This window comes from Bos grunniens, chromosome 11 (assembly GCF_055505025.1).
Source record: "Bos grunniens cultivar Pamir isolate PY7600 chromosome 11, Bosgru_T2T1.0, whole genome shotgun sequence".
In the NCBI taxonomy this organism is placed as follows: Eukaryota; Metazoa; Chordata; class Mammalia; order Artiodactyla; family Bovidae; genus Bos; species Bos grunniens.
Window position 1 is genome coordinate 75,012,015 of NC_141175.1, and position 17,827 is coordinate 75,029,841.

The window sequence follows — 17,827 nt, forward strand, 5'->3', positions numbered from 1 at the left end:
TGTAAAGTCTGTTACTTTAAGAAGCAAGGTGAAAGTTACGGACATTCTTTTTACATCTTTTTCTCCCTCTTTTGCTTGCGGGGGCCCCTTTCCCTTTCAGACTTGGTTCCTCACTGAACCCTTTACCCCTCCCTAGGGAATTCCTCTCCCGCCCGCCCCCCCCCCCCCCCCAGCAGCTGCTAGTTACAGCAGAATGGCCCCTTCCCCAGGGAAGGCTTCCCACCTGGAGACAGTTCTGGTTAGATGTGCGAGGCTACAGCCCAACCCAACTGAGGAGAACAAATCCCCTGGGCATCTTCCTTAGGAGTGGCTGAGACACTTACAATGGGCCCAGGAATCCCTTCCCTTCCTTCTCCCAGTTCCCTCTCTAGGACTCTCTCCAGTTCAGCGTGCCTAGGATGGAGACCTGAGTGATGCCTCCAAAGGGTTGTTTTTTTTTTTTTTTTTTTTTGGCACAAAGTGACAGGAAGGAAAGATCCCTCTGAAACAGCAAGGAGTTGCCTAGCTCTCTTCCTTGCCCACAGTATCCTGGTAGCTTGCGGCTCCCTTTCCCGGGTGCAGTCCTTACCCACTGCCCGGCCTTTATGCAAAATTGTGTGAACCCGGAGGAAAGGAGGCGAGCCCGGGCGCGGGCGGGGCAGACAGCGTGGGTGGGTGCGGTGAGCCAGATGGGGTATGCGAGAGGGTGGGGCACCTAATTGTACCAGTGGGGAGCGCTTGGCTAATAATCTTGTATGCATATTAACTTCTTTGCTGCGGCTCTGCCTGTCTCCCAAGGGATGTGGCTGAAATGGGAGGGCATCCGGGGGTTGTGGGAAAAACAGAAGACCAAGGGGGGCCCCGCCGTGGAGAGGCACCCTGGTCCTCCTACCATTGCAGCTTCTGCCCCAGTCAGGCGCCCTCTGCTGGTCTCTGCAAACACTTCCTTCCCACCAGAATGTAGTGATTCTGTGTGTGAATGAAAAACCAGGCGTATCTATCGCTGGGAAAGGGAAAGGATGGATGGATGGCGGAGGGAATTGTATGTGAGCAGCAGTTGGCATTATTGAGTCAGAAAACTTTCTCTTTCCTTCGAAGGTTCTGTTGTATGGTCATATTTTTTTTTTCTTTTTGAAACTCTCACACCCTTCTCACACATACTTTTGGAAGAAGCTTTCTGATATTCTTTTTTTTTTTTTTTTTTCCTTTTTTAATCAGGGTAGCAAACTTACCAGTCAGTAGCCAACCTCCACCAAATAAAAGCAGCTGTGGGTTTTTCGTACTTTCTCTCTTCTCTCCCTTGAACGAGGGGTAAACTCTTGTCTAGAGAACAACTGAGGCATGTTAAGGATGAAATAAGCCTCTGAGGGTGGAAGATGGAGAGACAGGAGTGAGGTGGAGACGCGAGTGAGGTGGGGATGCAGAGAGGCTGAGAGCAGAGCAGGTAGGGTGATGGCTTAAAAGAAACCTAATAAGAAAGAGGTGATGTTGAATTTGTTGGGTCAATAAACTCTCTGAATATTCAGCTAATTAGAGAGAGAGCCCACAAGGAAATAATCTCTGAGCCTCATAGATGAGGGTGAAGGAAAAGCACAAAGGTGAGTGACAATATGATAAACTCCTGGCTGAAAATCAAGGCAGGTGTAAATGAAGTTTGGCTCAAAAATTGAGACTATGGCAAATATACATATATAGATGAACACACGAGCTACCCTGTTTGCTTATAATAGGATTTTGTGGAATCATGAGACATTTTTCTCATAACAGGGAAAGCATGCATGTGCTCAAACGTGTAAAAGAAAAATCATGTGTGGTGTATTCAAGGGAACAAAATTGAGTCTCCTCTCTGTGTTTTGAAAACTGCTGGGTTGACTGTCCAGGTCCATTCTTCTTCATTTTCTCATCATGCCATGCTTCATTTGCACTATTACGAGGTGTCACTTACAAGGATTGCGGGGTGCTGAAAGCACTCATCGCTACCCTGAGCATCTTTGTGCAAGCTGACCCAGTTGCAGAGATTATGATGAGGATTTTTTTTAATGAATATGAGAAGCGGGTTTTGAGATCACTGCAAGATCCTATTTTATTTTGCATGTACTTAAATATATAAAGGTTGAAAATACGTCCACAGAAAAACTCAATTTTCCTAGTCAAATAAATGGAGAACTATGTGACTGTAAATGATAAAAAGCAAGCCTGCTTGTAATTAAGACTGCTACTGAAAGCCAGCAAGAGTTCAGAATAAGCCAGTGTGTTCAGTTGGTATTGCTTTAGTGAGGTGCCATATGTGCTGAGCATAGAATGATGTCAGTACGATGCTCAGGTTTTTATCTCTGCTCCTGGATTTCCTAAGTACCTCTGCATACTTTCAAAAATAAGCTTAGAGCATCTCAATAATTTCAGGAGATAAAGGAAAGAGAAAACCATCATAGGAATGAACATAGCAGCGCCAGCCGTTCTCCTCCCACTAGTATGAGCTCCGGAAATTTTACCGCCATGATTAGCTTATACTATTAAAGGGCTTTCCCAGAAGGGAATGTTAACAGATTTTAAAAAGTGTGGTTTATAATTGAGGTAGCCCAATGCGCTTCTATAAGGAAAATAATTGTATCTTAAATTGATAACATTTCTCTTTCAGAGGCACTTTCATACACACACTAAACTTCTAAAAAGTATGGGCGCTTTTGGAGGCAGTTTGAATACCCTTTTCCTTGTAGGGATACTGAGGCACACCACAGGGCCACCGAAATATACAGCCAAGTCTCTAGTTGGAGTCAAAGAGGAATTAGAATCAACTCTGCACAGCCCATAGCCCAGAGCAATTGCATGAGCTCAGAGCTTTTGAAACTTGAACTGAGAGGGTCCTCCATGTGCTTTCATGGTTAATCTCTTGGAGTAGAAATCATTATCAAGGACCAGGACTTCACATCTTGCTGCCAGCATGTATTAACGATAGTGGATACTGTGAGAGAGGCTGATGGCATCTGCCAGGTGTCTCATGGATCACTTCATTGATTCTGAGGAGGTTTTTGTCTTCCTCACAGTCGGGAGGGTGCTGTATGATAGAGTGATCCCTTTGCTCTTTTGTCTAGCAACCAAGAGAGTTAACAACACCTTTCAAAATATACTTGACTTTACTGTGTTGAAGAATAATTTTGCTTTCCTGGTAATTGATTCATATGTGTAACTCAGAACACTTTTAGCTATGAATATTCTGCTAAAGTAGGTAACCCTACCCCACATTTGTTCCTTATTTTGGCTTCTTGGACAAAAGTGTGGATCTCTGCCATGATATTTTAGACAAGCTTCTCAGCTAATCCTCCTGGAAGAATCCTTGAATTAATTATGGCCCAAGTAGTCCAAGACTCTAGTGTCTCAGTTGCCCTTAACTTTAATATATTGATTTCTTCCATTCATTCATTTGGTAATATGTGCATGTTTTTGTGTTTGTGCACCAGATATCATGACAGGTCAGGTAACAAGGGGGACATTGGTAGCAGAGGGGAGAGAGGAGGAACTAATATACCCAATCATGACTATCAAAAATTTTTGCAATTTAGTTCCAAAAATACAGCAAGCTATTGTTAGAAAGGGTTCATCTTTAAACAAACTTGCCCTTTAAAAACAAATAGCCTCTGAGCATAAATACAGAAGCTATAAACTTTATGTATATGTAGAAATCATCCAGGGCTCAACATGAAATGATCTGATGAAAACATCAACATAGTGAATTTTAGCTACATCACTTTGCATTATCCTGTAATGTTAATGTTCCAGAAAGAGCTCCTTACACAATTGCTTTCCACCAAGTAGCTGCATATATTTCCTCTAACAAAAACAGAGCTTTTTATTTTTCAAATAGAAATAAGGCTTATTTTGCAAATGTATTTAAGGCAGGGGATTCACTGATTTAAGTTCACACTAATGTATTAACAAAAGTAGTTGAGGCAGCTCGGTCTGGTGAAGATAATTCTCAAAATCATTATCTATGTGAAAATTTGGCCACTGCCAATTTCTCACCTTATATAAATTCACTAACTTCCTTATCCACTAACTTCTTTATCCTCCCTAAGACTGTTTTCTCAACCTCACTTCAGTTCAGTCCCTCAGTCGAGTCCGACTCTTTGCGACCCCATGGACTGCAGCACGCCAGGCCTCCTTGTCCATTACTAACTCCTGGAGCTTACTCAAAATTCATGTCCATTGAGTCAGTGATGCCATCCAGCCATCTCATCCTCTGTTGTCCCCTTCTCCTCACGCCTTCAATCTTTCCCAGCATCAGGGTCTTTTCCAATGAGTCAGTTCTTCATATCAAGTGGCCAAAGTATTGGAGTTTCAGCTTCAACATCAGTCCTTCCAAAGAATATTCAGGACTGATTTCCTTTAGGATGGACTGGTTGGATCTCCTTGCAGTCCAAAGGACTCTCAAGAGTCTTTCCCAACACCACAGTTCAAAAGCATCAATTCTTTGGTGCTCAGCTTTCTTCATAGTCCAACTCTCACATTCATATATGACTACTGTAAAAACCATAGTTTTGACTAGATGGACCTTTGTTGGCAAAGTAATGTCTCTGATCTTTAATATGCTGTCTAGGTTGGTCATAACTTTTCTTCCAAGGAGTAAGCATCTTTTAATTTCATTGCTGCAGTCACCATCTGCAATGATTTTGGAGCTCAAAAAAATAAAGTCTGACACTGTTTCCCTATCTATTTGCCAGATGCCATAATCTTAGTTTTCTGAATATTGAGCCTTAAGCCAACTTTTTCACTCTTCTCTTTCACTTTCATCAAGAGGCTCTTTAGTTCTTCTTCGCTTACTGCCATAAGGGTGGTGTCATCTGCGAATCTGAGGTTATTGATATTTCTCCCGGCAATCTTGATTCCAGCTTGTGCTTCCTCCAGCCCAGCATTTCTCATGACGTACTCTGCATATAAGTTAAATAAGCAGGGTGATCATATACATCCTTGACGTACTCTTTTCCCAATTTGGAACTAGTCTGTTGTTCCATGTCCAGTTCTACCTGTTGCTTCCTGACCTGCATACAGATTTCTCAAGAGGCAGGTCAGGTGGTCTGGTATTCCCATCTCTTTCAGAATTTTCCAGTCTGTTCTGATCCACACAGGCAAAGGCTTTGGCATAGTCAATAAATCAGAAATAGATGTGTTTCTGGAACTCTTTTGCTTTTTCAATGATCCAGCAGATGTTGGCAATTTGATCTCTGTTTCCTCTGCCTTTTCTAAATCCAGCTTGAATATCTGGAATTTCACAGCTCACGTACTGTTGAAGTCTGGCTTGGAGAATTTTGAGCATTACTTTGCTAGCGTGTGAGATGAGTGCAATTGTGCGGTAGTTTGAGCATTCTTTGGCATTGCCTTTCTTTGGGATTGGAATGAAAACGGACCTTTTCCAGTCCTGTGGCCACTGCTGAGGTTTCCAAATTTGCTGGCATATTGAGTGCAATTTTTCAACCTATAAAATGAAAATACAATGAGTTACATCTCCATGAAGAATAAATAGGACCATGGATTTGTTAAGTGCTCAGATGATAATAGGCCCCCAAAAAATGTTTGTTAAAAAAAATGTGTTTCTACATTTTGATATTGTGAAGGATGTTACAGTAACATGGGAGTGATGACATCTGCAAAATCCTAATTTCAATTGTTTTTGATAAATAGATAGAAATGGGGTTGCTGGATCAAACAATGGTTGTATTTATAATTTTTTGATTAACACCCATACTATTTTTCACAGTAGCTGTAGCATTTTGTATTCCTACTCATAGTGTATATGGGTTCCAGTTTCACCTCTTTGTCAAAATTTGTCTTTTTGATAACAGCCATCTTAACAGGTGTTAGGTGATATCATACTGTGATTTGGATTGAATATATAAAGAAAATGTGGAATATGCATTCAACCTTAAAAAAGAGGGATATTCTGTAGTATGTTGCAACATGGATAAACTTTGAGGGTATTAGGCTGAGTGAAATAAGCCAGTCTTAGAAAGAAAAATGCTGCATGATTCCACTTATATCAAACATCTAAAACAATCAAATCCATAGAATTAGAGGACAGAATGGTGGTTCCTAGGGCTGGAGAAAAGAGGAAATGAAGTAGTTTCTAGTCAACAGGCATAAAGTATCAATTACACAAGACGAGTAAGTTCTACAGATCTTCTGTACAACATTGTGACTACAATTAACAATACTGTATTGTATGCTTAAAATTTTCCTAAGAGGGTAAACCTCATGTTAAGTGTTCTTACCATGATAAAATACACTTTTAAAAAATTGTAAGAGATTTCAGAGCGAATACATATGTAGTAGCAAAAACCAGATCTTGAAATCAGGAATTCTGGTTCTGATTCAACCAGTAATGTGTGTAAATGTGTGACTTCTGGAATTCAATCACAGCTTTGAACCTCACTTCTCTCCCAGCTCTAAAGTTTGGGGAGCACATTCCTCTCATTTTATAGATGTGACAACAGAGCTGTAAATAATGTGAATGAACTGAACTCATAGAATCAAAGCAAATTGGTAACAGAGTCGGAAGTAGAACCCTCATCTTCTAACTCATCTTCCTCCTTGTTTAGAATACTCTTCCCAGAAGCCTGTGCTCCAGCAGTGAGGAGGGGCTCTACTCGTTTATCCAGTTTTTCCTGAACACTGGATAACCTAAGACAGTTTGAACCTTGGTCCTTGAGAACAGAATACAGCAACTGAACTTAATTCCTATAAAGAAAACCATCTTTATACAGTCAGCTATCAGTGCCTCATTTACACTCCATTGTGTGCCTTCTTTTAATGAAAGACATAATTGTTTCTAGAGGTGTTAAGGATCTCAATAGTAATGTTGAGAGTGGCATTTTATATTGTTTTGTCATTCATATGCTTTTTTTTTTTTAATTGGACAAGATCCTTTTCAACTTTGAGGTCTTAAGATTCTTTTGGCAATAAGGATCTCTTAAAATCCTCATACTCTTGCCTTTTCCCAGAACTTCATTGATTGTAAACATGCTGTAACTGGAGATATTTTTGCAAAGATTGTATACAGACTCCTTAAGCCATCCAGTTGTCCTCATTAGGTAGAGGTGCCTTTTTTTAGCTGCACAGCAGCCTGGTGTGGGGGTCAGGCTCAGGGTAACTTGCTGAGTACTTACTTGCCTGTCAACTAAGGTCCTACAGAATATCTCTTAGAAAAGCACCTGCTTCCTTTCACGTGGTCTTTTAGCTGAGTTCTTTTTTGGGCTGTGTAGGGTGAAGAGTATTTCTCCACACCAAAATCAGTAATAGCTCTTTAAAACATTATATTCCCTCACAAAATGCAAGAGTTTTTTCAGTGTTGATCAAATAACAATTCCATCAAGCTTTTGACAGAACTTGGTAAAAATAGCTGGATTTTATGTATATATTTCCACAGAGCCCTCATGTAAAGTGTGTCATTTAATCATCATCATAACCCTAGCAGGACTTATGATCACCATTTGCTGACAAGAAGACAGATTTAGAGAGGTGAAGATTCTTCCAGGGTCACTTAATTAAGTAGCCCCAGTACTTTTTGCTTTCTCACTCCAATATGTTAAGAGGCAGGATTTTGAAAAGAATATGGCATGTGAATTTAGAAAACCTGAGTTTTGTCTCACTCTCATCATTTTCCAAGTCATTACTTCAAAAAAGCAACAAAAAATTGTTTCTTCATCAAGAATGCTGCTGTTGCTGCATCGCTTCAGTCGCGTCCAACTCTGTGAGACCCCATAGACAGCAGCCCAGCAGGCTCCCTCATCCCTGGGATTCTCCAGGCAAGAACACTGGAGTGGGTTGCCCTTTCCTTCTCCAATGCATGAAAGTGAAAAGTGAAAGTGAAGTCGCTCAGTCGTGTCCGACTCTTAACGACCCCATGGACTGCAGCCCACCAGGCTCCTCCATCCATGGGATTCTCCAGGCAAGAGTACTGGAGTGGGGTGCCATTGCCTTCTCCCTCATCAAGAATAAAGTTAATCAAAAAAGATAGTTAACTCAAATAGTTGTTAAGAATTTCAGGTGAGTATAGATATGAAATTTATGTTTCCATTCAGGTAGAAGAACTTTTACTTAATATTGCATTTTGATATTTAGCTGAAAAGTAATAGTAAGGGGGGATGGATTAAAAAATAAGGACCATTATAAAGTTCAGCATAAAGCACTATACTCAGGCAGTGATAAATAATGTAATATTAGCCATGTAATAATGATAAAACACTTTATGACTAAAATGATGATTCCTGGACAAACTTCCTTTTAATCACTAGCTATACAGGCAGCCAAGAAGAACCTACTATGTCTATTGTATGAACTTAATATCTGTGGATTTTTGAATTGGAACTGAGGTAGAAAGGTTTTTCTCCAGTGTGCAGTCAAGATACTTGGTTATGTACATATTACGTTTTACATGAAGCTTCTATGAATCTTGTAGACATTTTCATTGCAAAACTCAGTATATTAGATCTTTTTTGGCTATGGGATCTCCAGTATAAATGTGTTATATAATGTGACCCACAGTTTTTAAAAGCAAGGTTATGGACTTTGTGTTCATGTACATATTTGGTGACTTGTTTTCCCATGTAACTAAATTGATGAATAAGTATTATGCTATATCTTGGAAAATGATCATTGAGAAAGAAATAGACCTTTTTAATAAATGATAAGGCAGTGATTTTTCATGTGTGGTAGAATACAGGCAGTGACATCACTAACTTGGACACTACTTCTGACAGTTATTTTGATTGTTTGAGTTGCCATTGGACTAACTTTGGTGCATGTAATTATTTATGTGGTTCAGTCTGTCTTGGCTATTAGTTACCATTTAGTCATCATGACTACAAGATTCAGAACTGCTAGAAAAGAAGAGTGGTATTTCTGATGCTTCTTAATGCTGAAATGGTTTTGAATTCATTTTAATTTTACATTAATTCATCTTAATTTTACATTAAGATTGCATTATCCATGTAGTTCCACAGCATGAAGCACATTGTTATGAGTGATTGTGATGATGTTCTAAAAATGCATTTAGGGCAAAAATGGAAACTCACTGTCCTGGTACTCATATACTATTCAATTAGCACTTTTATTTGGGTAAGCAGCAGGACCTTTTAAAGAAATATGTCATTTTCCTGAGGAACTTCTCTTTTGGATATTTTAAGAAAAATGCTCTCGTTCATATCTATGTCATTTTATATATAGTTATACTTTTCAATTATAAGTTATATTACAAGCTGGTATAGAGAAATAATACCAACGCATGACTAGTTTAAATGCCTCTGGTGATTTTTATCTGGAAGGTATATTATAGAAATTAAACTTTGTAGTTGCTTTGCAGAACACTATTTAGTAGTCTACATATTTTATATTTCATATTGATTTCTGAAAGTCTTGCCATTTTAGACTCTTTGAGCCTAGATACTCACTGTAAATTAATAATTCTCTATATTACATCTTTCCAAAATTGAAATAACAGAATATTTCTCAACACTCTAAGCTATGCACTTCCTTGAAGTCCTTACTTAACATTTCCAAAATTCAATGTGCTGTATCAGTCATTTTTTCATGTCTACTCTCAAAGTATTAACATATGCTGGAATAAGATGAATAATAAATGAATCTCTGTCAGCAAAGTGGTTAATTGGACATGCTGTTGTATATGCAAATAATGTATCTGGCTTCCCCACTCATTCTTTTTCTTGAGACTTGTCCTAAATGAGATAATAGAATTTTTGATGCTTCTCTGGACCATTTGTCATATAGTAATCAAAAGTAGATCACTGCTGATGGGTTTCTGATAAGTGTGTTTATACAAAAGCTTTGTATTTCAGTAGATATACAAGGTATTGATTATCTGGGTGCCTTTGTAATGACTGTATTTGTATAACAACAGTCTGTCTGTATTTTGCCAGTAACAAAATGCTTGCCTCAGTAATATTTGTTTTAAACATAACATGATGAGTTTTTATTTTTAATATGATAAACAAAAATTTTAATTTCTACCCAAGAAATCAATTCAACTCTGTGTTAATAGCAAGAAAATGACTTAAATATTGCAGGGGTGTTTTACTCTCCCAGTTCTCCTCAGTAAAGTGGTTGTACAGAGAAAGCCCTAGAACACTTTACTAGGGCTATGTAAAGTGATAGCAAGTAGCCAGTGATATCATTTATTTAATAATCACTCATTGCTTATTGTATGTTGGATGCTATTCTAAGCCCTTAACAAAATATCAACTCATTTAATTCAACTTTGTGAGACAGATAATACTAACTTCCCTTCTACACTTAGAGAAATTAAAGCACAGGAAGGTTAAGAGATGACAAAGTGACAAAACAGACGTTGTGGGGCCTGGATTGAAACCGGAGCAGGCCCACTCTGAAGTCCGTGTTCTTAACTTGCACAGTGTGCTGCCAACAGTTATGATTTATCCTGACCGAGCATTTTGTTTTCTCCTCCAGCTTTTATCACCAGTGGTACATAAGGAACCAATGTGGATGACTATCTAGATTTATTTTGTTTAATTTACAAATCATTTCACTGCAAGTTTAGTGCCTCATCCTTATCTTCCAATTTGTTTTTAAGCATCTTTCTTCTTAACTACACGTGGCATCAAGCTGCCTCTCTGTGTGCCTCCCTTGATTCGTTTGGACTGATTTATTAATCTTGATATCCACCAGCACATCAAGAGTAAAGGAATGATTGATTTAAGATGCTTATTAATGTTTATTAACTTTTTTTCATTCTAGTTGGCAAATACATTCCCCATCAAATTGATAGATCTCCTGTGATAATAGACTAATTTTCAAGTACAGCCATGATTTACAATTAAAAGGAAACAGTTGCAATGTATGGGATTATGTGATTATATTCTCATGAGATGAAAGAAATACCTCTGTAAATAGTTAAATTAAATTGTATAGTTCTGAAGGCAAGGTACAGAGAAAAGACTGACAATTAATAAACTAAGCATTTATCCTAATTTTAATTATGGTTTCTTAATATAAAACCTTTAAAAAATTGTGTAGATTATATGTACATGGTGTTATATGAGTACATAATAAATTTAAGCATTTTTTCCTACTCATTTCTATTCAGACTATAAGCTAAAGGAACATTCATAAAGGGTGGTAAATGCTTCGAAGTTTGAGTCTTAGCTACATTTTTCTTAAAGATTCATTTGTTCCTCTGACTTTATAACAGCATTTTCATTCCAGTTTATTTGCTGACATTGCACTCATTACACTTAAACTAACGCCACACGTGCGTGCATGTGTGCTGTTACCTCACTCATGTCCGAGTCTTTGCAGCAGCCTGTCAGGCTCCTCTGTCCATGGGATTCTCCAGGCAGGGATACCGCAGTGGGTTGCCATGCCCTCCTCCAGGGGATCTCCCCGACGCGGAGTTTAAATCCACCTCGATTGTGCCTAACCTGCCTTGGCAGGTGGTTTCTCTAGGAGTTCCCAAGCAAGACTATAAAGGATTTATTTTTTGATATCTTTGTGTTCACTAACTAACTGACTTTGGACAAGTTTCCAAACCTCTTTGAGTCTCAGTTTCTTCAAGAGTAAAATAGGACCTGTGATATCTACTCCATAAGGTTTTTGTGAGGCCTAGACCCTTTATGTAATCATTTATCACAAGACTTGATAAATGGCTGCTGCTGTTCAAGTAATAGATTAACCTCTCTCCAAGTGGGTCCTTTCTGCTCTGTACCCAATTAAGGGGGGAAAAAAACAGGAAAGACAGAGGTTAGTTTTGAAAACAACTATCCTCAAAGTCTTTTAAAACAGATTGTCCTCTTATCCTGCGAGATTGATATGGTGGATTCCTTAAGGGAAGGCAAGGGGTTGAAGGTGATCTCCTTTCCTGGTGTCTGATTAACCCAAAAAAAGGATGTCACAGATATTAACAAGAGAATATAATGCAGAAAACCAATAATTTTTATGCCCTTTGTCTACATAGGAATTAAACCAGGAAACCTGCATCAGGGTTTAACTGCCAAGGCTATTGATGTGTCTTACTGTTGGACCTTGTTTTGTATTGTTATCTTTTCCAAAATTCTTTTAAAATTTAAATTAGGACTCATTAAGACACGGTAGGACTGAGAGGGCTTTGATAAGGAGGAGAGATTTAGGAAAAAAAAAAATTCCACCTTTTTTTCCCCAACTAGTCCCTGAAAATGTCAGCAAACACAAAGCCATGTGTACCTGGCTATACTACAGCTGAAAAAGGTTTAGGCAAGAGAAACAGTATTTCCTGGCCCAGAATCTCTATGTTATTTTCTTGTGGCCATTCTGATGCTTATGCCATAGCCAAATGCCAAAAGTCTAGCATTTAAATAGAACATAAGCATCTTAGAATACTAAATCAAATAAAAATGCTCAGCAACTGTAATTTCATCACCTGTTTTTAAAATATAGCTAGTCTGTTTCTTAAAATAAATGTTTAATAGGAATTTATATCTATACTTGATCCCCACCCTGCTTTCTAAAAAGCAGGGAGGAAGGCATTCTTAACCTGGCAGATAACCTGAGCAGAAAACACCAATTTCACTCCACTTGTGCTATTTTTTTTTTAAACAAATGGTTGCAAATGTAGTTTTTCTTAGTCATCCCAGCCAATTGGGCCCGACCACCAAATGAATGACTCTGTGTGTGTGTGTGTGTTCTTAGACATGCAGCCATCAAACAACAAAAATATATTTTTTTGCCAGCCTTGGGGAAAAGCAGTATAGAAGAGATCTGATTTTTAGTTTAGCTGTAAAACACTGTGCTTTGCTCACTAGGCACAGGCTGGGAGCTGCCAGAGAGGAGCACATACTTGAGTGATGAACAGCATCACTGATTGATTCATTGGACAGCATATATAGAGACCAAAAGCCCCCCCAGGAGCAGGGCAGTGCTCCATCCTTCATTTGCCTTAAGATGCCCAGATATACCACTGTTAAAAGTCCTGCTTCTGCCAAGAGAAAATGATAAAGGAGAGAGATGTAGGGAGCTGACTTTCTGTTTTCACATAATTTTTTCATTCAGCCCCCTCATTCACAGTATGCAGATATTTAGGTTATTATCAAAATGTGGGTGTTTTTACAGTCTCTGCTGGCTAATCACTGTTCCAGGAGTGCCAAGAATGCAGAGACCAATCAATCAACAAGTGCTTATTGAATGTCTGCTGTTTGGGAGAGGATGTTGTCTTATTGTCTACAAAGAACACAGTGTCTGAAGGAGGCATCAAATCCATTGTGCTGCCTCAGGCTTTAAAATTCACCCTGCCTACCTTTCATTCTTACCAACACTAGAGGGAGGTCTCCCAAATGTCCTGGGCACAGCCAGTAGGAAAGGTGACTGCCATCTCTTTTTCATTCTACTGCGGCTTTACAGCATACCAGAAGCTCCATCTACCCATCAGATGGACTAGACCAGTACAGGTCTTCTTTTATTACACATGTCTATAGGAAACCACCAATGTTCTGTTGGTATTTGGGGAAATGTTTGATTGCATTTCCATTTTCACATTTGTAGAGCTCTTAATATTAAAAAATGGTTTCTCATGTTTTAATCTCACCTGATACCCACAAAATCACTGCAGATGGTGACTGCAGCCATGAAATTAAAAGATGCTTACTCCTTGGAAGGAAAGTTATGACCAACCTAGATGGCATATTGAAAAGCAGAGATATTACTTTGCCAACAAAGGTCCGTCTAGTCAAGGCTATGGTTTTCCAGTGGTTATGTATGGATGTGAGAGTTGGACTGTGAAGAAAGCGGAGCACCGAAGAATTGATGTTTTTGAACTGTGGTGTTGAAGACTCTTGAGAGTCCCTTGGACTGCAAGGAGATCCAACCAGTCCATTCTGAAGGAGATCAGCCCTGGGATTTCTTTGGAAGGAATGATGCTAAAGCTAAACTCCAGTACTTTGGCCACCTCATGCGAAGAGTTGATTCATTGGAAAAGATCCTGATGCTGGGAGGGATTGGGGGCAGGAGGAGAAGGGGACGACAGAGGATGAGATGGCTGGATGGCATCACTGACTCAATGGACGTGAGTCTAAGTGAACTCTGGGAGTTGGTGATGGACAGGGAGGCCTGGCGTGCTGCAATTCATGGGGTCGCAAAGAGTCGGACACGACTGAGCGACTGAACTGAACTGATACCCACAGTGGCTTGCTCACTTTAAGTGGCCTGACTTAGTCACATGTTTATGAAAGGCAGAAGTGGGACTTAAACATAGCACACTGGTTCTCAGAGTCCAGTGTTATTTCTTCCATGGAAATAGGGGAACACAGGTAAGCAGATGAGTAGGCTTAAGAATTCTTCAGGGATTCTGGGAAAAACCACAAAAAGGACCCAATCTCTATAGACCTTTGGGATCATAGAAAAAGCTAAAAGGGATGGAGGTCCTACGAGATAGAATGAAATAAAAGGATAGGTGGTTTGCTGACATGGTCATGGTTAGAGATCGACTGTTAATACATTTTGTTAATGCGATCATTTCATTTTCTTCTTGCCTATTCGGGTTTGTCTTTTAGAAAGGAAATGAGGATTCCAGCTGGAAGGACAAACTCATTGGCTTTGATCATTGTTGAAATAACTCAGAAAAATACTCAGGTTTAATACATCTTTATTTAACATAACACTAATATTTTTTAGTGGAATAGTGACAAGAAGCTATATATAGTTAAAACACCCAATTACTTGTAGGAAATTATTTAAGGGTACTAGGAAAATTGAGATATTCTGTCAAGAACTTAATAATTAAACCATTTGATTCTTCACAAGGATGACAGAGAAACTTACAAAGAAATCTCACTTTGGAAATGTACTTTTCTTATAATAGTATGAAAAATGATGCCCAGCTGCTGAGATAATCCACATTCCCCCCAAAGCAGAGACCAACAAGGTGCAAGGAAATGCTTCCAGGTGTTATCAATGAATTTAGAGATTATGATGAGATGCATTCAAAGTATGTGTTTGTACAAACACTGTCTGCCTGTTTACAGCAGCCTCCTAACTTTTCTAGACTAAATTCTCTGAGAACAGGGAGTGTGGTTTTTGTTTTCTCTACAGCACCTAATGTGCTGCCCAACAGTAAATACTCACAGATACAGAAATGTTTCCAGAATGATTCGTAGACTGCCTCCTTACGTAGAAGCCGTGATATCTTCATCCTATTAGTTGGAGCTGACTTTAGATCTACAGTCAGCAGGGTATGAGTTTTGAGCTGTTTAAATAGCCTTAAATCTATAAATGTTTCTCCCATTGCCTTTGATTCCACAGTTGGAGATGGCATTCTTCAGTGTCTTGATAACTTTTATTAACATTTGTTGTATGTTGTAAGAGCGTGAAGTTTAGAGTTATGGGCCATCAGTTGCTGGCTGAATGATGGCTCTAAAATGGGACACGAGTGACAATCCCTGTCCTTATTGAACCATGTTATATGAGAAGTAAATGACATGATGTTTGTGCTTTATAAGTTATATTTAGGAAGAATAAAAACATTTTAATAATAAAGGTAACCCAGTTACTTAGGAAATAGTCATACACAAAACTGATGCAAGCTGATGATTCTTAAAATTTAAACAGATCGGAATCGCCTAGGGAGATTATTAAGACTGCAGATGCCTGGGCTGTACCCCTCATGGTTCTGTTCTGTAAATTGGACGTAAGATTCAAGATTTGCATTTCTCAATACTCACTTTAAGAGATTCTAGTGTAAATGGTTCTTGGCCAGCTCTTTTGGAATAAGACTTTATAGCATCATCTTCAACTGCTGGCATTTATGCACCTGTTTCTAAGCCCACAACACATATTGTCTGATGAACCAGTAGGAAATGATTGCTTTACATAAAGAGAATTCAGGAAATTACTAGAATGCAGGGATAAAAATGTGGAAGGGTACCTCAAACCTGGCATCATAATGTTAGTTCTCAATTGCTCTTCGTAAAATATTAGCAATGATACCTGCAAGTTGTTAAGTCTATTACTTTTCTTCTAGGAAGGACTGTTACATCTAAAAATATTCTTATAGGAAGAAAACTGCAAGCAGACTCCCATTAAAGGCTCACAGCTATTGTTTTGATTGGAACAGGGTGTATCTACACTCAGCCAACTCTGGTTTTGCAGTGGAGTTATACTTTTGAGGGGTATCTGCATATAGATATAAGTAGAGACATGACACACACACACAATTTACAAATCTGTCTGTGACATCCTTTTATCCTTCCATTTACACATTCTTTTGTTTCTCATTCCCAGTATCCTTAGAAAGGATTATTTTGTCTATAATGCAGACCAAGGTATCGTTGCTTTCTCTTTTTTCTTTTCTTCTAGTAAAAATGTCTTAATGATTAACACTTTTTTTTCCTTTGACCAAGAAAACTTTGATGCAGGTGTTATTTCAGCACATATTTCATCATATCCTGTGATAATGTTTAGACTTTGTAATGTCTTTTCCAAATTTTATCTCCTTTAAGGATTGTGATGTTTTAATGATAAATCTTTTATGAACTTCCTCTTTCTTTGTCTTCTTCCTAAATCACCTATATCTTTCTGGAAAATGACATTATTATTGGGTTGTAATTCTTCATTCTTTTAGACTTTATGTGGATACAAGTATATCTTTAGAACCAGACACTTGGAGTACAAAAGGGATTTTTGGATTAACTAATGCCTATCCCTAATTTTATGGATGTAGACTCTCACACCCAGGGAGAGTAAATACTCATCTGTACATTTCTTCTCCCATTCTGTACTGCTTTTCTCTCAGCTATATTCATGAGTTACCCAAACTCAGAGTAATCTAGTCATATACAAGTCATTCTTTGTGAAGAATTTTAAATTGAGTGACTCCCCTGGCAGTAAACAAGCTCTGAGAAACTGAACAAGTTTTCCATTTATAGTTTGAGAATTTTTTTAAATTTTTGAGCTACTTTATTCATTAAAATTTCCTTGAACTGAGAGCAACCATAACTCCTGTGTGCACCATTAAGCTGACAGTTTAAAATACTTCCTTGCTCAATTTATTTTACTATGGAGATTTTTTAAATGGGGAAAAGATAGTGTCAGCTTGGTGGTTGGGTGCAGTAGGGAAAAGGAGGTATCAGGAGGAAGGTTTTTCTACTGTGAATATCTTTGGGCATGCAAGGTTACAGCAGGAGGCAATGGCCTTGTTTTAGTATCCCATTGTTGTTAATGAGAGAAGGAAAAAAAGAGGCTCCTTCTGACTTTAAATTCTATCAAATTCTTAAGACATTTAAAGATAATTAATGTTTTAAATAACATTTGTATTGCTGAGTGACTTTCCATGTAGCTCTAGTGGTAAAGAACCTGCCTGCCATTGCAGGAGACTTAAGAGATGCAGCTTCAGTCCCTTGACTGGGGAGACCCCCTGGAGGAGGGCATGGCAACCCACTCCAGTGTTCTTGCCTGGAGAATCCCACAGACAGAAGAGCCTGTCGGGCTACAGTCCATAGGGTTGCAAAGAGTCGGACACGACTAAGTGCCTTAGACACATGAGTATCATTATTACTGTACAAGATTTAGAAAATGCAGAGAATGCAACGACAGCATTCATAATCCTAATATACAGCTGCCCTGTGTGCAAAGTCACTTCAGTCACGTCTGACTCTCTGCAACCCCATGGACTCAGCCCACCAGACTCCTCCGTCCGTGGAATTCTCCAGGCAAGAATACTGGAATGGGTTGCCATTTCCTCCTCTGGAGGATCTTCCCAACCCAGGGATTGAACCTGTGGCTCCTGTGGCTCCTGCATTGCACGCGAATTCTTTATCGCTGAGCTACCAGGGAAGTCCATTATGATATCCAGAGATCAGCA

General features: G+C 38.9%; 1 protein-coding gene across 24 annotated transcripts in view; it reads left to right on the top strand.

Moving 5' to 3' along the window:
• The window catches only part of NRXN1 (neurexin 1), a 1,228,058-nt gene that overhangs the window by 762,882 nt on the left and 447,349 nt on the right, over nt 1-17,827 (top strand). Inside the window, exon 1 of one of the 24 annotated variants that reach the window (XM_086326972.1) lies at nt 311-426. The exons of 22 other annotated variants lie outside the window; for them this stretch is intronic. In XM_086326972.1, coding sequence (XP_086183098.1) covers nt 414-426 — 13 coding nt within the window. In that variant the 5' untranslated portion in view covers nt 311-413. Of the gene's footprint in view, nt 1-310; nt 427-1,451; nt 1,578-17,827 lie in introns of those variants that run through there. One more of the 24 variants, XM_086326971.1, reaches the window with a different exon arrangement.